At 39.3% G+C, this 24,558-nt stretch overlaps 1 protein-coding gene across 1 annotated transcript; it reads left to right on the forward strand.

Annotated features, from left to right (window-relative positions):
* The first annotated feature begins 79 nt into the window (after positions 1 to 79).
* On the forward strand, positions 80 to 24,558 carry LOC135468240 (uncharacterized). The gene is made up of 11 exons (XM_064746382.1): positions 80 to 199; positions 1,673 to 1,758; positions 4,335 to 4,481; positions 10,759 to 10,947; positions 12,094 to 12,237; positions 12,671 to 20,380; positions 20,829 to 20,954; positions 21,790 to 21,885; positions 22,419 to 22,541; positions 23,138 to 23,233; positions 23,507 to 24,558. Exons 4-11 carry the CDS (start codon positions 10,875 to 10,877, stop codon positions 23,707 to 23,709), a joined length of 8,571 nt encoding a protein of 2,856 aa, XP_064602452.1. The 5' UTR covers positions 80 to 199; positions 1,673 to 1,758; positions 4,335 to 4,481; positions 10,759 to 10,874; the 3' UTR covers positions 23,710 to 24,558.

Genomic DNA, 24,558 nt, shown 5'->3' on the forward strand with positions numbered 1-24,558 from the left:
AAATTATTTGCCGCTCTTCTGTGTACGAGTCAAGCCTTCATGCTAAAGGTACGAGTTGTGAATTGGATGAAGTGTCAAATTACGATCTGTAGCATGTGCGTGTGTGGCTTTCCTTAGCCGACGTCTTTCCCATCAATCACAGTCTCTGTGGGCAGAGGAAGAGGGAGAGAGAGAGGGAGTTAGAACACCACGAGGAGTGGTACGTAAAACTTTCTCTCCAGTTAGTTAGGTTAATGTCGCAAGGCTCCAGCCGAGAGCGTGACCAAATCTGCAATGTGTCGTCTGCTAAATCTATTTTGTCAACATCATGTATTGTTGTCTGTGAAAGTTTTGGTTTTCATCAGTTTATTTTTCTTGGGAGTACTTGGCTCGGAGACAGAAAGACAAAGAAGGTAACACCAGTCTGACATATTTATATTGTTTTTATTGTTAAAGAGATGATCAGTTTGCTGAAAAAAAAATTTATAACTAGGCGTACGTAAATGTGTCTCGGTTGATCATGTAGATCTACTCTTTCACTTTTGTAGAATAATAAAAATAGAGGATATAGTTATTAGACTATTTGGCAGTGAATGATGAATGCTATAAATGTTTTTTCAAATAAGATATGGGCAACTGTAGCAGTGGATTGTATGCTTTTCACACTGACCTTGCTGTCCATTCTTGTATTTATCTACTTCACTGTATAATATTATTTTTATATATAGACCTATCAATTTATTATTATTTTTTTTTTTTTTTGATTGGGGTATTATGCAGTGCTCAAGAATTGTGTTACTATAAATGAAAAGTTTTGTTTTAATAACATGATTTACATGTTATTGCACATACCAGTAACCACATATGATGGAAAAAGCATGCAAGACACCATCAGCCAGTGTGGCAACAAAAAGGCAACAAATTTAAAAGAATTATTAATATCATATTTAAAGAACTACTATAATATATATGATCAAGATGTTTCAAGGTATGACACATTCATGAAATTTAGCACCTACACTGTACCTTTTTTCTTGTTATGCTTAACCAGTCATGGACAGGACTTCACTGTAGTACCTATGATCTATGAAAGTTACGTTTTCTATAGTACCACTTGTTGATTTTGATACTTTTTTTCCCCAAAATGACAGTATGTGCTTATTAATAGGTTAGCCCAGAATTGACTCAGACAACACAGTACTGTATCATGGCTTCACTTTGACCAAATGTTATGTTTCCCATTCAATCATGGCCCAGCCTCTACATGTACATATTATAAAGAGAACATTGCACCATGAAGTTTGAATATCACAGATCATGAGATGTTTGTTATGAACGATGAAAAGGAAACTCCACTCTACTCCACTTTTCAGTCGTCATTTGTCTCTGTCAGGAACAATATTGTTGCATGGTACCCGTGGTTAAACTTTTAATGCTGTGCAACATTTTTTTTTTTTCAGTTGAATTTATAAATAGATAGGTTATTTAGATAATGGGTTGTGTTTTGTTGACAGGAGAATTTACAACAAAATATGCTCTCTAAAGATAGCTAGTTCAATAAAAATCAACATTAAAACCAAAGTTTTTCTACATTTCATTGTTATAAGATGCTGTGACATGGTCAGTCACAACACAGATGCCGTCCGTCACTGTATTAGGTCCTGGTGATAGACCGATATGTATCCCCTTGCAGGCAACCCAATGTGTGCAGCGATGACCCTGATAATCCATGTTGTCCGGGTTGGAAGATATCTGAAACGTCAGGACTTTGTTTAACAGGTAAGTTACCTGAACCATTTTATTAGTCTGCAGATCTATACATGTTGCTCTTTAGGTCTTAAATAAATGAAATAAATTTTGCTAACCCATATGCATGCATACAGCATTGGTACATCTAGGCCATTGATCTTGCGAAGCATAATGAACTGGTACATAAATGTTCTATTATCAGACCAGTTTGATATAAAGATCTGGCATTTGGCTCAGTGGTAGGGCATGAGACTTCAAACCAATGGGCAAAAGGCTCAATTTAATCCCCATCCTGGACAGAATTTCTAGGTTACCCTGCCCCTATTGTTTGTAATGAATGTAAGCAAACCACAGCACATACATCTTGCATTCATGGAGTACTTACTTACAACATATTTTGTGTGCAAGCCTGTATGTTAAGCGTGGGAAAGGTCATGAGTAATTTGCCAAAGATTGCTGGTTTACTCTGAGAACCTTGGTTTCCTCCACCCGTAAACTTGATAACTATTATAGAAAGGAAAAATGCCCGAGTTTTGATCAGTAAATAAATGCATATGCTTATTATCACATGTACATGTATGGCTATCCCACAGATAAAGTATTCACTTGCATTTGGTATATTGAAATTAATGAGTAAAACTTACATGTGTAAACCAATAAACTGAAGAAAATGCTCATGTCAACTGCCAGTGATCATTTTTCAAACGCTAAGCAGAATTGAATTGTGACTAGAAAAGTGCATTTGCTTTAGAGGGGTTTTATGCAAGTATTTTATGCAATCTTTATAAAACAGTCAATAAATTACTATAAAATATGTTTTAAGTTATATGTACATAATGAAAGAAGAACTAATGTGTAAAGATATCATGCAAGAGGCAACATTCTGTTCTTTTATCTTGGAATTCATGGACTAAATCTTGACATGAAATTGTGGAGGAAGGTTTTTGTATTTATTTATTTATTTGATTGATGTTTTACGCAATACTCCAGAATAGTTGACTTGTATGAGGGCAGTCAACATTATGATGGGGTGAAACCGAGCAGAGCCAGGGGTAAACTCATGACCATCTGCAGGTACCTGGAAGACCTTCCCTGGTATGCCCAGAGAGAAAGCCAACATGAGCTGGACTTGAACTCAAAGGGACAGCATTCGTGCCCCCACATGTTAACCACCTCAGCCGCAGAGCCCCCCACCCCACCCCATCCCCCGATAAAACGGATTGAACAATGACAGGAAAAGCAGTTATAAAAATGTGACTCTCAATATTCATGGAAGTATATGTATGTGTCAACCTACATTGTTAGCAGCTCAGCCAAAGGTCATCTCAGGCGTCGCAAACAGTAACACGAACATTGTCTTATATGACAGAAGTGTCTGTTGAGGTCAGCCAGCATCACCGCTGCCATATATCTTCATGATGGTTGAGTTTCAAGGGGTTAATCTATTATGTAAAAAAACAGTCAACTGCAAGTCATAGCATTAAAGGTTCTAGTTGCTGTGAAAATCCCCAAAATGTAATTTTGGACAATCTGTTCATTGTGTTTTGTGGACTTTCTGTCAAATTGTAAATACTTGTGTGGCTTGTGTTACATTAGTCTCTGTTAGTGTATTCCAAATGTAAGTCATATTCCTGCCTAATTAGCAAGAATGTTAGCTGTATTCAGAGTACATGTACTTAGATATGCATTATTAGGTAATAATGCATAATATCAAGTTCTGAGATGCTCAAGCAGTCACTAGATGTAGTTCACGTTCACATACATGTAGCGTAGGTGAACTGTGATCTGACTGCTTTCATAGTTTCACTGTTTATAGGTGGCTGGTACTTACATATGCAATGGTATTTTGTCTCTGTCTACTGTTTTGGCAACAACCGTGGCCCCTGTGTTCTTTCTAACGACTCTTCCATTACATGTATTATCTTGTGTATATTTAAAGACACTAAGACTAAGAGGTTGCTTGACTTGTACCATAAAATGACTAAGTACCAGCTTCGCTAAGGAAAACAGCTAACAGCCTAGTATCTTCGAGTACCATTAGCATGGCCTATATACATGTACTGTTGTTTCTTCTGAAATTCCTGTGTCTTGCGAGTCTGATGCATGATGTACACATGCATGTATGAATAGTTACTGTAATATTCTCATGTATTCTCTTGTGGACCTCTTGATACAAACTGTATGTAGATCTACCCTAATTCTTCATCCTTTTCAGTGTCTTTGCAACTAATATTTTGAACATTCTGAGAGAACCATAGGGTGTAGGGAACTAATTTGCACATTTTCATCAAGCTTAAGCGAATCATGTTAGCATCATTGTGATAATAATTGTTTGCTTAAATTCATTGCAGCAAAAGTTCTTGCATATAAAGTTTAAATTTACATTCAGTGAATACCTCAGTGGAAGTTGAAACTAACTTTGTATTATAAAATAAAGAATTTGTAGTCATAATTGACTTCTGAAACTGGTCAGATGAGTCACACCCAAGCCAATCATAGTTTGTGTCAGATGTTGGTTTACTTGTAAGATTTGCTATCTTTGACTGTGAGTAGTACTTATCGGTTGATGATTCACACTGATCGTGACTTTCTCTGTTTCTCCATAGCTGTATGTGAAGATGGGTGTGGACAGGGAATCTGTATTGGGGCCAATCTCTGCCAGTGCCCCGATGGTTCATTGGCCAACTACTGTCAAGGAGATACCAAATCTGCAATAAGAGATGTGTCTGAAGAAAAAGCCACACTCCCTCCAGGTAAACTAAAAAAATTGTCTGTCAGAAAAGTAACATCTACAGTCTAGTTTTCTTCTTTGGCCCCCTTTCCCAAAATTTTATGTGTATAGATAAACAGGAAAAATTTTAAAATTTTGAAACTTGTCAAAAGGTTGATGGTTTCCCTCTGGCATTCCCCTTTTCACCCTGGCCATCATTGTAAGCAAAAAATTAATGAGAGTTCATTAAACAACAATCAGATATATAAATACCATTACATATTGAAATTGGAAATGTTAAACTAAGTTATTCTCAGCCTTTTTCTACAAAAATGAAACTGTGTTACATATTTTACACTTTTATATGCAACAAAATTAACTGTACATAATACACATACTTTCTAAATTCTGTTGTAATTGTGCAGGTTTATAAGTCAGGTATCAAGATTAACAGCTTCATTTACATACACAAGCTCACCATTGCTGAATACAGATACATGTAACCTTTGTTTAAATAACCTATGTCCATGTGTATGTACAGATGACTTCCATCATATAAGTGAAATATTCTAGGTTACTTGTACTTCTTAAAACTCCTATCACATGAATAATTAATTCTGTCAAAAACTCGACACCTAACATATTAAGCTCTTAAGGGTGAAAACTTCTTGCCAGCACAGCACATCTGTCATGGTCAAGTTTTTTGTAAATATTTACTTTTTTGATGAGCATGTGTTTTATCCATTCGCATCTTCTGGAGGCCGTGTCAGGCAGCCACATGGAAGGGTAAAGGGAGAATTCCTGCCTGGAAATGACCCAGATCCCCCAGACAACCTGGCCTCACTCTCTGCTATCTGTTAACTCTAAACATACCAAACACACAAGCACTAAAATTGTATACAATCTCCCAGAGATGGCTTTTTTTATGTTTTTGTCATTTCCTCATTCAAAAAGAAACCCTAAAAACAGGAACAAATGTTGTGCAAAAAGTAAATCAAAATGTATACATGTACATCTATATATTCTTATTGTCACCTTTATTATTGTAAATGTATCCGTAAATACAATATGTACCCAGTACATTTCATATAGTACATCCACCCACATGCATGATTACAAAATTTGAAACTTCAGGCGCACGTACATGTACTTTGCATCAACATCTGCCCAACCTGACCTTCAGGACCTTATGCATGAGGTTCCATCAGCATGATCTTGGTAACATCTTTGAATATAAAGGTCTGTTGATAAGATTCATGCAAATGTTCACTTTATCCAGTGACCCGCCATTGGCAGTAGGTTACATTGTAATGTGTGAAAGTACATGTGGTGCTTCAGCAAAAGTGATGGGTATTAATTTGGTTCCATCCCTGTGGTGTAATAAGGTTCACTTGTCTTACATCAAATTTGAAAAAACAACGATATTCTCTTTGCAAATTTTTAATATTTAATAAATTTTCTGATTCCAACTACAGCGCATCCATTGGTTTCTGAGAAATAACTGCCGTAAATATTGTTGAGTTTGCTCATTTCTTGGTGGAGGTTCATTTTGTTTATCAGTGGGATGGGTGCATAATTTTTTTTTTATATTTAATGATATTTTCAGATGTTCAAGATCTATTTAGATTCAAAGACGCGACCTCATTTGTCAAGAGTCTTCATGGTGTTCGCAGCCAGTACTTTATCTTGTCTGTTTCAGTTAAAGGATTGAGGACTAAATCTGAAAATTATCAAAATAAATGAAAGAACTATTATCAGAAATTTTACACAATTTCCTCACTCGTGCCAACAAAATAAATTTTAAACTGCACATACAGTTTACAGAGATTATGTCGGGGAATGCATTGGGCATTTTCTCCAAATTATTTCTGCCTTAAAAGGGTCGGGTTTTATGGTTATCACAACTATCAAATTTGACCTGAAATTTCACTGAAAAAAAGGTCCCTAGAAAAAGGCCAATAAAGGTTATCGTAAATTACTTTAGGAGATAAAACTTAAATATTATTTCACAATGATGTCACCCTTAACTGTCTGAACAAACATCATCCTTCCTGAAAAATACTTGACCTTCCAAACTATTGGGCACCCAAACTAGCCAAGTTATAGTAAAACTAGCGAGTAAAATATGACAAAATATAATGATTTACATTTTTGTGTCATTCACAGGCTTAAAAGCTTTCAGAAAGCATTATTTTGAGTTGCATTTTATGAATTTTCTTTGTTTAAATTGTATTGACCATACATGAAGTTTGGTATCAGGACCTTTAATTTTTTTCTTGATATAGCCCTGCCATATAGTAAAATATACATGTATGTACAGGATGTGTCCTGATTACTTTGTAAGTTTCAATGGCTGCTGGAAATGAAGTGAATTTCTGAAGTCTTTGTGCTAGATAAGAAAGTGACATCTAAACTCAGAGTCAAAGCCAATATCTTGTTGTAAACTAGCCCACTTTATCCCCATACATGTAGCTTGTCTTCAGTGCTGTACAGGGTACAAGGTACTTTACTGTACAAAGGTTAAGGAATTACCAGGCCTCCTCCATGCCACCGAATAATTTTTTCATTGACCTATTCTAACTCTGCCCTGGGAGCACAGATTACACCCTGCTGATGTGTGTAACCTGGGACTGACTTTGAAGAAATGGCTTGTTAGTATTATGTTGTAGCTGTTTTTTCATGGTGGGGGTGGGGGGAGGAGGCTAGTTAGCTTGATCTGTGTTTCTGAGACTCTAGTAGTTCTTATGATACCACAAGACTTAGTAGCAGTGTGTCATCTGGGAGTGGGCAATGTGCTGGTCATTTGTGTACACACCATACTTCCTGCGACCAGATGGGGCTCACTAGATACAAGGTCCATATCAAAGCTAGATGTTTACCTTGAAACTACCCACATGGTGTCCAGTAAACACAACACTCCAGGGGCGAATTAACTCCAGACTTTCAGACTCTGGACGCATGGTCTCTGAACACAAAAGAGCTAGGAGACATTCATGAAATAAGAATTGGACTTTGTCCAGTTTTCCACCTTCCTCAAAGTACCAGTCTTATTAACCCTCATTAATGTCTTCACCAAGATTTCTTACCATAAATCAACTGTTAATGAGCTGCTGGTACATTCCATTAAGTTCTTTTGATGGGAGGACCAGACTTTTGATTGGAGGAATAAGGGAAGCTAATTATTCTAGTTCTGCTTACAGTAGGCTGAATGGTTCATGGAAAACTGGATTTGTCTGTCCTGAGATCCCCCTTAAAAAATACACAATTTTTGTGTTAAACTGAACATTTTCTGTACGATGTTGCTTCTAGATACCAGCAGTATACTTACTTGTACATGTAATTAAGATACATGCTTTCTCATTAAGAAAAACCCTTCTAACATCTTTTCCCCCTATCTCCCATCCTCAAGAAATCATGCCGTCCCCCTGTTTTATTACATGTGCCCTAATTCCTCAGCTCTTTTTTATATAAAAGAGCAAATTTAAGTGCAATTTATGCAAATTTTTAATTTAATTTTGGAAACAAAACAACATTGGTTGGATTGGCCAATTTCAGGCCTTTACAGAAAGTATAATTTTATCAGACCACACAGAGTAATTGCACCCAGAATTTGCTTGAATAAACACCTCGCAATCATGCCAAATGGTTGAAGAATTACAGTAAACGCATATATGTGCAGATTCCTACTTAATCAAGTGAACACTTTGTAATATTTATTTCCTTTGGAAGCTTTTATCTGAAACAGTACAGGTACTTGGTATAAATTTTTTTTCTTTAGCCCACTCATTTAATTCCTGGCTCCAGATTCTCCTGTTCTCACTGTACAATGCCCTTGGAGTCAGTAAGCAGTCAGTGACTTTCGAGTCTCTGCATTCTGCATCATTCATTGAAGATCACTGTCTTCCGCCAATATGGTGTGCACATCTGTATCTCACATGTGGGAAAGTTTGTCAGCGGGTGGGTTGTTTGCCACTCTGGTTTCATCAACCCACAAAACTGATTGCCATAGTATAATTATAAAATTTTTAGTATGGTCGCATTCAGATGAATAAATAGAATTTCTGGCAGAGACATGTACCGGTAACTTAATAATTAAATTGTCAAATTACTGAGTTTAGTAAATTATTTCTCATTTGTACTCATTTGAATTGTACATACAAGGGTGTCTTTTCGTTGCAGATTTGTCACCATTCACACATGCCTTTCATTAGTAAAGCCTCCCACGCTGATTTGGAAAATTACTTTACGTGTCACTGTATTAAAATATATAAAGGGTTGCTACATTAATCTGGCCAAGTTATCAAATTACTCTCCATAATCAAACAGATCTGTCTATATGTGGCATATTGCCTGTGCAGCTTTTCTGGTCAGTGCTTGTATTATGCTAGATATATTTTGACATTTTTATGAAATTCGGATATGAAAAAGAGTGGTCTGTGCAGAGAAACATATGTTTATATGAATGCTCATATGGTTCTTAGTGGGTGTTTATTATCATATAAACTTTGCCAGAAGGAGGATAGTGACTATATAAACAGTTAGCATAAGTGTATTAGATATTTATAACCAAGGCCACAAATACATGTACATGTACTTCATACCCGTGGTTTCTCAACACTTCTATGCACTGCAGTGACAGTCATGTATCGAAGCAAAATGTAGGACTGCAAATTTTTTTTTCTTTTCCTTTCTTAAAGTGGATTTTGCTATCAACATTTCTAGATTCATTAAGGAATTAATAATAGAAGCAAAATCTTTTCTTTATGTTATCTTCTCACATTGCTTTAACAGTCCATCTATGTTTTTTGTTCCATATGTTTAACATTCAAAATTCAGAATAAAAAGCCAACACTGTTTATGTTTGGCCACCTTGTTAAGTCTCACTAAGAGTTCGTAGGTCAACCTTCTGATAATTTTTTTTTTCAGTCAACAGACAGTCCTGTCCAAAGTATATGTATGGCTAACAAATTCCATGTGATGTAAAAAAGTACATGCATATCTCTGATAAGGCAAATGTTTTATTTCAAATACTTGTATTGCTACTGGCACATGCAGAGAGGCCCTATGCTGTTAATCTACACGCACTGCAATTTTCCTTCTAATTGCTTCAGAAACTGCACCATTGAATTATGCTCCATATATTAAGGCCTTGTACAAAAGGCAACCGTCCTTGTGTAGTGACTGAAACATGTATAAAGATTAAATGCTAATACAGGATATCCGGACTTGCATGTGCTTTAGATTGACATTTAAAGAACAGAGTAAGAAAGAGGAAATGCCTATAAAATATGAAGGAAATGCCTGTGAAATATTATTGTAAGAACAGTTGTACAGTGTGGTTGTAAACAATAAAACCTAAGCCATGAGTTACGACTTGTTAGTGTATCTTCTTAAGGTTAAGAGACAGCCACACTCAAAAATATTTCGAACATGCTGTCTGTTGAGTCTTCAAGTCTGAAAGCCAGTTCAGAGAGTTTCTTATACTTTTGTCTGTTGGACAACAGATGATTTCCTACTGGTTATGTAAATATATTTACTTATTTATTTGATGGTTGTTTAATTATATACCCAAGAATTTTTTATTTATGTGATGGCAGTCAATGCTATAAATGGAAACCTTCATGCCCAGGGTAAACCACTAATCTTTGCCAAATTACTGACCTCCCCATGTACACACCCTGATTGAACAAATGTTAACATGTGTAAAATGGCTGCTTCTTGCCACTAAGTCCCCGTGATCAGTTAAAAGGTCAAAGGGAATTTACAAATTCCCTATCCAAGTTCGGGTTTGGACCCATACTTCATTCATCCTAGCTAGAAATATTGAAAAGGAAACTGTTTTGTTGGAAGTGATGGTGTAAGGGTCAACAAATTAAATAGACACAAATATAGATGCATTTACACATGTAAGCACTATTAAGTGTGGTCTAATTAGTAAATTAATACCTGTTTGTCAAGTCAACATGGTGTGTATGTACAGTGTATGTAAATCTCTGTTTATATCTCATTGCTAGCACTACTGTCTGTTCCATCTGTTTAATAGTACAGTTTCTGAGTCAGTCTCATAAAAAAATAAGAAAAGAAATCAGATAAATGAGAAAAAAAAGGAAAAAGCATTCTGTAGATATTTGAAAGAGGGAGTACCAACCTTCTAGCTAATGCATCCTTTAGTTTGGGCTATTTTGCATTCAATTTTAGTTAGACTGAAGTCAGTCTTCAAAATGTATGATAAAATTAAAAGACATACATTTAGATTTATTGACTTAAAGTTGCACATGAACATAGTTGTTTGTATCTGGACTTTCATTTCTCTGCTGCAGAGTATAAGTATGACAAATCTGTGGCCCAGGGGAGGGGTCTTGGGTCAGCATCCAGCCAAGAATTCTCAGAGATTAGCCCCTCTTGTGAGGATCTGGGATGCCAGCAGAGATGTGATATGAGTGATGGCATCCCACACTGTAGCTGTGGTCCTGGCTACACCCTACACTCAGATGGCTTAACCTGTACTGGTAAGATATGTAAATGTTTAGCAATTAGCACTTAACCATAATGTTACATAGATACTTTTAAGCTTTGTTCATCATGTTAGAAATATGAACATGAAAATAAGGTATATCAATTTCTGTCATAAATTATTCCAATTTTATATTAAATAAAAACATACAAGCATGCTAAATTGAAGTTGGAAAAGTGGAAACTAGCAAGTAAACCTTTACACTCTGTTCAGAACTTCAGAGTCATAACAGGGTATGTTCTTTATCTCTTTCATTGGAAATATGTTACATATTTTTGTTATTGAGAAATGCCACAGAAGTTAAGTTTTTGACTGTTAAAACGCTAATAATGTTGTGCCAGGTCTACTGATTTATATATGAAGATGTATTGTCAGCGTATCCTCAGGTGCAAAGTGAAATATTTTATTCCATTGATAGTTTGCATTAGTGGTTGTTTACATACTATTTACTAAATCTCTCTAGAATTAACTAGGAAACTGTGAACAATAGCACAATACATCTGAACTTACATGTATTTGTGTGAAACAAGAAAATCTCTTTTCTTCTAAAGGATTCTATCAACTAGAATTCATTTGTGGAAGTAAAGATTTGGTATTGGTTTTTCTTGCAGTTTTATGTGTCCTAATAATATGTCCAATTAATACCATCTACCTCGCTTTTCATGCTCATGTTTTCAGTTGTAAAATGCCAAACCAAAGTCTTTACAAATACATACTAACTCAACCAGTTTTGAAAACACAACTACAGTACGTTAGTAATGAGGCATACTTCTCAATGTACAATGTGATGGATTTAGCTAATAAATTCTTATAAAATTGGAAGGCTTTCCAATCCCACATAGCCATAGAAATGCTGTAATTAAAAATATAAACATAGAAAGATTTCAAAAACGCCAAAGTTATGATTCTTGACGATAAAAGAAGTTAAGAAAAGGACAAACATGCATTTTATCCAGACTTTCTACCCTCATTTTAGTCACCACAAATCACCTAAAAGGCATCTCTCAAAGACCAGAGCTTCGTGGGCTAGGCGGCCAATGGACTTGCCTACTATGGGCTGTAATAGTCTGACCCCTTCTTAACAGTTGGCATGATGCACTCCTGATATGCCTATTAATTATATATGTAAATACTTTTTCAGATGTTGATGAGTGTGTGCAGTATGCCCATATATGCAGCCATAGTTGTCGCAATATAGCTGGAGGGTTTGTGTGTGATTGTCAGTCTGGGTACAGGCTTCATTCAGATGGGAGAACATGTAATAAGGTAGAGGAGCCTGTCACAGGTATGTATACATCTGAAAGTTTCTATGAGTGGCTGGGAGAAGGCAGTGGTCTAATTGTTGCTTGCCTTTCGATCGCAAAGACACATGAGACGCAGGTTCAAACCTGGCTTCAGACAGAAGATTTGTAAATTCCCCAGCTCTCACTACATGTAGTGACAATAAGTGGTTTATGATGCTCGTGTATCCATTTGTCATTTGTATGGCATAGTTCATCAGTAACTTGCCAAAGATCGATGGTTTACCCTGCGTAATCCCGACTCATCCAACCATAATACTGACCCCCATCATATGAGTGAAGAATTCTGAGTATGGCCTTGAACAAAAAGCATTTAATTTATGAGTAACCATGAATTCCTGTGGAATTTTGTCTGAAGTCCACACAAAATGCTTGCCTATTTTCTTTTTTGAAAACACACTTTTTTTTTTTTTACAGACACACCCTCCGCTGAAGATCCCTCTGCAGTTCCTTACCACTGGAGACAATATATTGATGACATGTTAGACCCTCATAAGCCATCACCAGAAGAACCAGCCCAGAGGGCCACCCAGCCAAAGATGAGCATTAAAGCCAGAGTAAGGACAACTAAACAGAGGGGCATCCAAGAGCCATATGTACCTCCATCGGAAGGCACGGACACTCAGGACAGACCCTCATTTGTTGAGCATGATTCATCCAGACAACCAACGCACCTTCACGGAGGCCATCCTTCATTACCACACCAGCCTGGCCCTGGCTTTAGAAGTGAAACATCTGGACATGATCCTTACAATCTGCCTTCACAGTTTAATCCAAATGCTCGATATGAGCAGCTTCCTCCTGAGTTGACCAAGCAAATGTTTGGAAAATATGATCGCAAGAAGTTGGTTCCATTTGACTTTGAAGATCAAGAATATCAAGAACCATTTCGAAAGGGTGGTCCATCAGCAGAGGGACCTGGGTCAAGAGCCATATTCTGGGAAGAAATCCCAACTGACATTGCAACGACACTCACCAAAGTTACCCCCTGTGGGTCTGGGTACAACTGCCCTGATGCCTTACCTGAGTTTGCTGACCCTTCTTTCCAAGTACCTGATTTGGCTGATCCCTTTCTTCAGGCTCCTAATCCACCCCTAGAACCTCCTCCTGCTGTGATACCAATTGAAAAGCAGAGACTCGCAGACCGAGGCAGCTTGAACAAACCGCAAATCAAAACGAAGAAGGTGAGTCGACGAAAGGAGCATAGACCCAGGGGACATAAACATAGGAGGAGACACAGGAAGGGCAAAACTCGCAACAAGAAGACTAAAACTGATAAAACCAAACCATCACCTTCTACTTACTTGAAGAAACCTACAACGTCAGCTTCTAACAGTAAAAGCAAGTTGGACGGAGAGCAGTGGCAGAAGGATGGGAAGGCTTGTAGAGGAGACTTGTGCTATTTTCCTGAAGAGTCTGAGGAAGAAAATGTAACACCATTTGGTGTTGTTCAAACTGATGACTTTGGTCAATGTCCAGAGGGATTTGAACTTTTGATTGTGAATGACTTTCAAGTATGTAAACCACTCGCAGAGCTTGCAAGATCCCGAACATTTCCAGCTGCTCTTCCTACAATGTCTACCACTCCGCACCAGACAGCTAAAGAGACTGGCAATAATGTAGATTCTGACATAGCCATTGACTTGGAGAGTGAAGTAGAATCTGTCAAGTCTGTACCATCAACACGACCTCCATTTATCAACTTCTGCGTAAAAGAAGGCAAAATCATGATCATTACAGCAAAAGGGATACACTGTAAACACAAATCTGAAGAAAACATATTTGTTGATTGTGAAGAACATGAAGTCTATGTGGAGACTGTAGCTGGATATATTTGCAGGGATCCCTCAACAGAAGATATCTTGTCCACCCCTATCCAGTGCCCTTCTGGGCACACCTTGATAAAGACCAACACTGGGTATGAATGCAGAGGAACAGTGGTTCTGGAATCATCCTGTCCTGAAAACTATGAAACTGTGCAAACCATGTCAGGAACAATATGTAGCCCCTCATCTCCATTTACGTCCACAGGAAAGACCACTTGTCCACCAGGTACAGTCCTAACAGAATCTGAGAAAGGAACCGAGTGTCTCCACATAATAGATGAACTGTTAGCAGCAACAACTGTTGTATCAGATGACCTTGTCACAACGGACCATCCCAGGGAGTACCCTATAGGGCTGCCTCCTAAACCAGATGTGCCCACCACCTCACCTGTACCTGACTTAACAACTGCGTCCATACTTTGCCCACCTGGTCAGATCGGTGTACAAACTGACACAGGTCCTGTTTGTAAGTACTACACAAAATTGGAGAGAGGCAGAGGAGATCTTCCACCCTTTTGTCCAGAAGGAAGGACAATGATGAACACAGAGTCTGGACTACTCTGTATCGGAGCTTCAGTAATGGTCGAGTATGATGGACCAGTTACACTTTTATACAGTGAAACAGAGGAATCAGGCCCGAATATCTCACCTTGCCCAAAGGGACAGGTTTTAGTTAGCACAGAAGATGGGGAAAAGTGCCAGGACCTCCAGCGCCCATTTGTTTTACCAACTGATGATATACTACTTGTGCGAAATGTTTGTCCACATGGACAGGTTGCCGTTAACACATCTGATGGATCTGAGTGCCGTTGGATTGGCATAGAGAAGGAAACTGGCCCTGAGCCTCTATGTCCTGAAGGGTGTTCAATCCAGCAGACTAACTTTGGATTGCTGTGTATTAATGACACCACAGGTGAGCCTGCTTTAGATGGTAACTTTTCCTGTCCTGATGGGCAGATAGCTCTTTTCACTCCAAAGGGCAGTATGTGTAAATCAGAGGGTGTCATTGTTGGGAAAATATTAACTGTTACTGAGATAGATGACCTTCAAACAGAACCAGGATGTGGTTTAGATAACCTTGTGTTTCAAACACTGGCTGGACCCCTCTGTCTAGATAAAGTGTCTAGAGAACCTGTGATTCATGAAGAGAAAATCTGTCCTGACTCTGAGCTTGGAGTACTTTCTCCATCCGGTGTTGTCTGCAAGCTGAGATCAGACATTTTGCTTTACACTTTGACGTGGGGTTCTTGTAGTATTGGACAAACAGTTGCAGCAACAGAGGCAGGATCTATATGTGTATATCAGGATACCAAATATCCTGTGTTTGATGACAGCATACCATGCCCCGATGGCCAGGCTCCAGTTGTGACACCATCTGGAACATTTTGCAAATTGAGATCAGCCATAGTGACTTCATTTGAAGAAACGGATGCATCAGGAGGATGCCAATCAGGGCAGACAGTTCTGGAGACAGCAGCAGGTGCCATTTGCATCAACAGTGAAACGCTGCTCCCAATTATCGATGAAAGCATTTCGTGTGCTGAAGGACACGTGCCAATTGTTACCCCAGGAGGGACATTCTGTAGACATCGGTTATCGTTACTGACAAGACTATCAGAGAAACAAATATATGCCTGTGCTGATGGTCAGACGATTGTGGAAACAGAAGCTGGGGCCATTTGTATCCATAGTGAAACTCTGGAACCAGTCATTGATGAGAGTGTATCGAGATGTCAGAATGGCCAAGCAGCTGTGGTTACGCCCTCAGGGACTCGGTGTAAGCCAAGATTATCCATTTTGACAAGATTGGTTAAAAAACCAAAAGGCGATATTAAGACTGAAACAGAAATTTCCACTCATTCTTGTGTTGAAGGACAGAAAATTCTTGAAACAGAAGCCGGAGCAATCTGCATCCACAGTGAAACACTACAACCTGTGATTGATGAGACTGTATCTTGTATAGATGGGCAAACCCCTATTGTAACTCCTACAGGAACTTTATGTAAACTTCACTCTGCAATACTTACCAGGTTAACTGTAGATGAGAGTGATAAGCATGAAATTTCTACAGAATTTGAAACACTGTCATGCAGTGAGGGTCAAGAGGTTTTAGAAACAGCAGCAGGTGCCATCTGCATTCATGGAGAAACTTATCAGCCAGTCATCGATGAATCATTGTCTTGTCCTGATTCTCAGGCACCAGTTGTTACACCTGCTGGAACTTTGTGTAAACTACGCTCATTAATACTGACACCATTGTCGGAAACACAACTACAAACTTGTGCAGAAGATCACAAGGTTTTAGAAACAGATGCTGGACTAATTTGTATTCATAATATGACTTTACAACCCATTGTTGATGAAAGGGTATCATGTCCAGATGGTCAGGCACCTGTTGTGACCCCAAATGGAACATTGTGTATCCTTCGTTCTGCAATTTTACAGAAGCTCCCTAAGGTTGAAGGACCAGTCTGTGAAGGACATCAGTTGCTGGAAACAGAGGCTGGGGCTGTTTGTTTTCATAATTGGACAATGCAGCCCATGATTGATCAAGACTCTGTTTGCCCAGATGGACAGATATCAGTTCTGACCCCAACGGGTGCATGCTGTAAACTTCACACTGCAGTCCTAACAATTTTAAATGAAAATGGCACTTTGACAACACAATCTCCTGTACCATCTTGTGACGAAGGCCAGAGAATATTGAAAACAGAAGCAGGCATTATCTGCATTCACACGAACACTTTACAGCCAGTTGTTGATGGACGTATAACATGCCCAGTTGATTATACACCTATTATCACACCAACAGGTTCGGTTTGTACTCGTCATTCAGCTATATTAACAAGACTGTCCGAAACAGGAACTCTATTTTGCACTGAAGGACAAGATATTCTAGAAACTGAGATAGGTCCCATTTGCACACAGGGTGAGATATCAAGGCCCATTGTTGACCACAGCTTGTCTTGCCCTCAAGCAGAAACACCTACTGTAACTCCAGTGGGCACGGCATGTATGCCAAGTTCTATCATAGAAGGACTTTTAGAACAAACAGGTGAAACAGGTAGTTGTGGTATAGGAAGAAGAATACATGAGACTGAAGGAGGTCTGATTTGTGTAGACAAAGAAACTGATCAGCCAGTGATAGATGAGGGCATGTTCTGCCCTGAGGGACAGGCAGCCGTTGTGTCTCCAACAGGAACGTTTTGTATGCTTCATGCCATTATCTATGGTCGACTGTCAAGAATACCTGCAAAAAGCACTTACATGTCCATGACGACTCCATCAACACCGGAATCTTGCCAAGATGGGCAATTTGTACTTCAGACAGATGCGGGACCAATTTGTGTTTATGTGGAAACCCAGGATGCAGTTGTGGATGTGACCGTATCCTGTCCAGATGGACTGTTGCCAGTTGTGGCACCATCAGGGACGTTCTGTTTGCTGCAGACAAAAATATTTGCAAAGCTTTCACAGCTATCTGTCAAAACTAACGATTCATTCTCTGAGAACATGGTGAATGTTACTGAGGAAGAAAATGCTTGTGGTGAAGGACAGAGAGTTCATAAACAGAAATCACAAGAAATATGTGTTTATGAGGAAACTTCAGAACCAGTCTTAGATTTTAGCATAACTTGTCCTAAATCTAAAATTGCTGTATTGACACCAACTGGATTTGTCTGCAAGTCACAGAGGTCAATTTATGGTAAGAAGAAGTTTGTGAGTGAAATCACAAAATCAGCAATGGAGGACAATGACGTAGATGAAGTAGATAGAGAACTTAGTTGTGGCTCTGGAAGCAAAGTGTATCAGACTGAAGATGGATTAATCTGTATTGATACAGAAACAGAAGAGCCAATATTTGATGAAAGTGTAACCTGCCCTGATAGCAAAGTGCCATACGTCACACCATCCGGCACAGTTTGTAAACTAAGACTGCGTGAAACTGATGCAGAAGCATCAAGGAAAGACAGATTTGAAGAAGATTTAGCAAATACATGTGGTGATGGCCAGAAGATGCTTTCAATCAGTGCTGGAGTCATTTGTGTCCATGAAGATTCTCTGGAGCCCGTTATTGATGAGTCAGTGTTTTGTCCACAAGGCAAAGTAGCTGTACGGACACCATCAGGTACATCTTGTAGATTAGAGGAAAGAATTTTTGTGACCAGCACTACTGAATTTACCACGCTAACCACTGCTGAAGCCACCACGCCCACCACTGCTCAAGCCACCATACCCACCACTGCTCAAGCCAGCACACCCAGCATTACTGTATCAACCAAAAGCACAGTACCCACATGTCCACTCGGTGAGAAATTAGTCATTCGGCAAAATCAGTACATTTGTGAGATGGAACAATCACTAACAACACAGACCACTATTTCAGAAGCACCAACATGCGGTGAAGGACAGATTGTTGGGGAATCTGAGCTAGGGATGGTTTGTCTTTATCATCACTCTCTTAAAACTGTCATTGATGAACAGGTGGAATGTGATCTAGGTGACATTGCTGTTGTAACCCCTCATGGAACTGTGTGTATGTTGCGAACTGTGATATTAAAAGAGTCTGCACCAACGACACCTCTATCAAGACCAGCACCAGCGCCAGCACCTACTGCAAGTGTTCCAATATGCCCAAGAGGACTAACTCCTGTGTTGAGAAATGGACAGTTTGTTTGTAGACATGTGATTGTGAGCAAAGCTAATGTGGAACCTTCCACTGCTCGCCCTGAACAAACAGAGAGGTGTGATGTGGGTCAAAGGATTTACCTTACGTCTGTAGGTAAAATTTGTGTTCAAGAACACACATTAGAGCCAGTAATTAACAGATCTGTGAGCTGCTCCAGTGGTGACGTGGCTGTTTTTACACCATCTGGAGTGGCTTGTAAAAACAGGACAGCTATCTACCAAAGCTTGCCAAATCCAACAGAGGCTCCAGAAGTGACAGAGACCTATCCTGATGTTGATAAGGGCTGTCCAGAAGGTCAAGTGGTTGTGTCCCACAATGGTCAGTTAATCTGCAGGCCAGATGATGAGGTGAACACTGGAGGTGAATGTCCTCCAGGATATCAAAAAGTTATGATTGAAGGTTTAACAGAGTATCAATGTCAGTATGTTGGTTTTAGTACAGACAAGGGCTCCAGGGAAGCAGAAAGGAACTATGAGCGGAACCTTAAGTGTCCATTTGGGCTTGTTTTGACGCATACGCCCAATGGGCCAGCATGTAGATATCCGTCCAAGACAAGTAGGACTGCTGGAACTGGTGCTGATGATCTACCAGCAGGAGCTAATAATATTCCGGACAGTAGTTTTATACCACCAGTAGTTACAGATCGAGGACAGCCTTGTAGTGGAGGAACAAACTGTGGAGGTGAAAACACCAGGCCACATGGTCAGACTGTCACATGTCCAGAGGGTGTGAACTGTGTTGGCTTCCGACCTGGTGTCCATGTTCCGGTGGCCCCTTGTTTGCAAGGAATAAACTGTGCTGTACCTGTCGTAAGGACACCTGTGGTTAGCTCTGGGTGTTTCAACGGAATTCAAATCGCCAATGGTCAGCCTTGTGCTAGTATGCCTGGAGTCTTTCCTCAACTCAGTAACACACCATGTGGATCAGGATCTAACTGCGGGATTCCTTGCTCTACTAGTAACTGCCGTGGTGGGGCTGTGGTCCCACCCATGTACAATGGTTGTGGGAACGGAGGCACTACTGCTGGAGGGTGTGGTATCCAACCTAGACCATCTTATCCCTTTTCTGTCACGCAATCCTGCAGCAATGGGTTTCAGCCTTATCAAAGAGGGAAAATTTACATGTGTGTTCCACTGAAGATTCAGGGGTTATGCGGCAGTAACGTAATGCTGAAGACCCTCCTTGGTTCAGAGAGGTGTAATGGTGTCCACCAAGCAGTTCCTCCTCATCGTTCCATCACTCCCTGCACTCTGAATAATGGCTACCCTATCACGGGCAAGTTGTCCTCTGCCTGTACCCCACTAGACGGCCTCACGCCTGTTGAGGGAGCTGAAGGAGTGTGTAGAGCTGGAGAGCAGTTGTTTCAGTCAGCTAGAGGTAGGACTGTGTGTCTCCCTGTCTCCTCAATTGCTGCTACATCAGCTCCGGAGGTACAGCAGGAGGCACTCCCTACATGCAGAACTTCAGAAAGGCTGGTGAAAACGGACAGGGGTTACATCTGCCAAAGATTGCCCTCCTCAGGATGTAACCCAGAGTGTGCAAATGGAGGGACCTGTGACAATGGGGTGTGTAGGTGTCCCAGGGGGCTCTCAGGCAGCAGCTGTCAGACAGGTGAGTCTCCCAGTTCAGTGTTCTGAGCAATTTTATGGTAGTTACATGTACAAAACAACCTCTTATTTCACAAATTCAGATGTAACTTCATGGGCAAGAAATCCAGCCACATCTACAAGTAAAAAACAGACAACATCATTTCTGAAAACAATTGTCAAGAAATTGTTTTACATAAATTTCTGAAAACATACATCAATGTAGCTATGTTTGAAGTGTGTGTGATACATAGCTGATTATAAGCTAGATGCGAGTACATATATATACATATACTCAGTGGAGGTATTTTAGTGTATTTACGTGCCTACCAAAGGCAAGTAGTGTATATTTATGCTAAATAGTAATTAGAGAATGGTGTCTTTGGTAGATTTTATTTCACAAAAGGTGGAATGCAACGACTTGAAACATGCTGAAGCTTTATTCGTTATTTTCTTTTACAATTTGTTTACAGATATTGACGAGTGTAAACGTCTGCCAGAGAGACACTGCCATTACAAGTGTATGAATGGGTTTGGTAGTTACAGATGTGTCTGCCCCACTGGCTATACACTTAACGCAGACAGGCGCACATGTAAAGGTAGGACGTCTGAACACATCATGGATAGGAGAAATGGCATGATTAATATTAACCCTACAGCTTCAAATAAGTAATAAACATGTTCAGCCTACATGTAGTTGATGGCATCATGCAATGCTGTTGAAGCTATTACAAGTGACAAAAGTCTTCATAAGGGAAGGCCGATGAAGAAGGCTATGGTTTTGGTTGAAGTTAACTGCAGTAATTTGATAAATGATTTTGTATGTTCAGACCTAGCAAATTATTAGGTTAACATTTATATAAGCATTGATCATAAATTATTTGATTGGTGGCCAGATTAAGCTGGGGACACACTTGGCAGATTTCTTCGCTTGTAAGGATGAACTTAATCACCTGCGAAATATGCTGATGATATTGGCAGCATAGTTGCAGACACACAAGGTGGATATATCCATTGATGGGGATCAGTGGGTTATGTCATGTGACCTAGTAAACCATGTGACACAAGCAATATTTCATAGTTCAACACAATTCCATTTTGTTTGATGAGTCAGCTCAATTGCAGAAATTCGCTGGAGCGCACGCACTGAATGGACAGAGTGAAATTACCGGTGTATTTCTTCGCTAGTATCTGACATATTTGATACAGGCGAATTTCGAGGCAGACAAGATCGCCAGCGAAATACACCGTCGCCAGTGCGGACACACTAGGTGGATGTTCAGAAATTAGCTAAATACACCTGTACAAGGCTAAAAAGCCGTCAAATTTGTAATCAGCTTGATGGTGGGAGGAAACCAGCCAGATTATGCTTGTTGCTAATGTATAGGAATATGTGTTACTTGTTGCTAATGTATAGGAATACGTTTTTTCCAGCAATAAGATGCACACCAGAGTGTAGAAATGGTGGCACTTGTGTGGGAGGAGTGTGTAGATGTACTGCAGGCTTCACAGGAAGGCAGTGTGAGATCGGTAAGGGGAGATTTGCGGCACTGCTTTCTGACAGGGTTTCTTTTGTCCAGAGAGAGAATTTGTCAGATAATTTTTTTGGCAAGAAGGCAGCTTCAGATCAAAGGATTTTGCAAAGGGTCATAAAGGAAGCATTTGTGGCTATTGGTCAGAAGCAGGTCACCCACAGGAGGAAGTAGTAGATCCTTGAGAAATACAATGCAGATATAAATAGTGATAGAGCTTTTAGCATATATTATATTGCTCGTTGCCTAGTGTTTGCTGGTATGGCGTTAACTAACAAATACATGTACTTTATTTGACCTCTGATTTTCCCCAACTGTATGAAGCTGTATTTTAGAGGCAAATAGATGTTGTAAAACATTACTTGTGGTGTGGGACTTTCCTCTCTGAGGGTATGATCCTGCCTACCTTCTAAACAAACCTCATAACACCTTCATAAGATCAGTTGGACTCTCAGAATCAGGCAAAATGAGTAAGTCATGGATGGAAGTCAATTACAGTAAATAAAGATTGTCTGGTGTGTGCTGTTTCAGATGTGGATGAGTGCTCTGGGAGAGAGGGCTTATGTGAGTATCAGTGTCGTAACACAGTCGGAAGCTACACCTGTGTGTGTTCTGCAGGTTCCCGCCTCAGGGAAGATGGCAGATCTTGCGAAAGTAAGTGCTATAGAACTAGTACCAGGAATTTCAGCCTCACCAAACACATTGTACATGTGTTTTCACAAAATCTATATTCATATGTAGTACATTGTTTTCACCTCATCTAGCATCATGTACCTAGTTTTCAACCACATGTGTCTGTCATGTGGTCAACGGTTTTTACACCCGTCACTTCGGTTTAGTTCACCTGTAAACCTTACCCTCATTGTATAAGTAGAAAATTCTTGAGCATGCTGTTAATCACCAATTAATCAAACAATTAGCCTCACCAATAGATTGTACACGCACCTCATTTTCAACTTCACAAAGAAGTTTTCAGCCTCGTCCAACACGTTATTTTCAGTGTTTTTCAGCTCCACCTAGCACAGTTTCCCCCTTTCTTAGCCTCATCTAACACATTGTTTCTCTGCGTTTTCAGCCTCACATAACACATTGTAACTCCTTTTTTAGCCCCACCTATTGACATAGTGTTTAGTTTTCAACCTCACAGGAAAACACTGTATGATCTTTTCAGCCTCAACAAGCACATTTAGTACATTGTTTTAGCCTCAGCTAATTTACTGAATGGTGTCTCTGTGGTACTTATCTTTCAGGACAGAGCTGCATGCCTTCATGTCAGAATGGAGCCACTTGTAAGGACCATCGCTGCTTCTGTGCCCCGGGCTATTATGGTGTCAGCTGTCAATTAGGTAAGATATTTAATCAGTCTGATTTGCCATTAAAATATTTTGAATTTTAAAATATAATGCATGATTTGTTTGAGTGAGACAATGACTGAAATATTATTATGAATGTTTTATGTTTATGAAGATAACCCTGTCCGTTGACTGAACCAGTTTAAAGACAACCAAACAATTGTAGATTTAAGAAGCTAATGCATTAAGTCAGTAATGTTATAATGTGATGCTTCATTCTCGCACACATGATGTTTCAATTTTGACTTGCTTAATTTTTGCTTTCAGATATCAATGAATGTTTCCACTTCCGACCATGCAGTCACCTGTGTCACAATACCAAAGGTAGTTATGTCTGCGCCTGTCGATCTGGATTCCGATTGGCTTCAGATGGTCACATGTGCCTTCGGAATCCCTCACCAGAGAGCCCCACCAGACGCAGACGAAGACCCAGAACCACACGAAGGAGAAAAGCCACAGCATTAGGGTAGTTGGTTTTAATGACTGAGGTACTGATATATTAGGCTTTAATTGTTATTAAGGACATGGGTCTTAGTATCCCTTTGTTCCCTCTGATATCTGTTGGATGTACATGTATCAGATACATATATTGGCTCATTTCTATGTGCATTTATATGTTTGTTTCTGTGTGTTATTTTTTAGCCATTTTTCTGATTTTGGCTTTCTGTTAGTGTCAGTTATATTGTTTATCACTTTCATGCTAAAACTTTGGTTAATGAAGTTGTCACTAGTTTTTATGTGATAGTCTAGTGGAAATAATAGTATTTATCAGTTTCATATTGGAGCTGTAGTTATTGAAGTGTTTGTTTGAAGTACTGTTATTCACATTGATTGCTTGAATGATATGTTATTAACAATCGTGACATGTACATCCCAGATGTAAAAATGAATACTAGTAAGCAAGTATTTGTCTGGGTGATGTGGTGAGTGGAGGGGGTTCATGCATCAGTATACAAGTGGAAGACTGTCAGAAAATATAAATCTACAGGACTCAGATCTGAATACTTCTATGGTCACTGAAGTAGTTTAGTGGAATATTTCACTGAGCAGTTTTGTACATGTTGAAAAGAAAACCAAATACCTTTTCGGATAACTTTTGACTGTTTATCTTGATGGAGAATACTTTAAATTATATTTGTAGAATAGTTTTCTTGTAACATTTATCAGTCCATCTTATGTTAAACAGACCATTAGGATGCAGTAGTGTGCTGTCACATGTTTATGATGACAAATGGTCATGATGTACTGACTTCTTCATGTTTGGAATAGCTATGAAATTCTCTCTGATCTGTATGGCTCAATCCTTATACTTCTGTGTC

This window comes from Liolophura sinensis, chromosome 6, assembly GCF_032854445.1.
Source record: "Liolophura sinensis isolate JHLJ2023 chromosome 6, CUHK_Ljap_v2, whole genome shotgun sequence".
NCBI lineage: Eukaryota > Metazoa > Mollusca > Polyplacophora > Chitonida > Chitonidae > Liolophura > Liolophura sinensis.

Excerpts from the sequence above, each read along its gene's own strand:
- LOC135468240 (XM_064746382.1), top strand. The coding sequence starts at position 10,875 with ATGAGTGATGGCATCCCACACTGTAGCTGTGGTCCTGGCTACACCCTA. Across the intron at positions 20,381-20,828 it reads AGGCAGCAGCTGTCAGACAG|ATATTGACGAGTGTAAACGT; the intron begins GTGAGTCTCCCA and ends ATTTGTTTACAG. Across the intron at positions 23,234-23,506 it reads TGGTGTCAGCTGTCAATTAG|ATATCAATGAATGTTTCCAC; the intron begins GTAAGATATTTA and ends TTTTGCTTTCAG.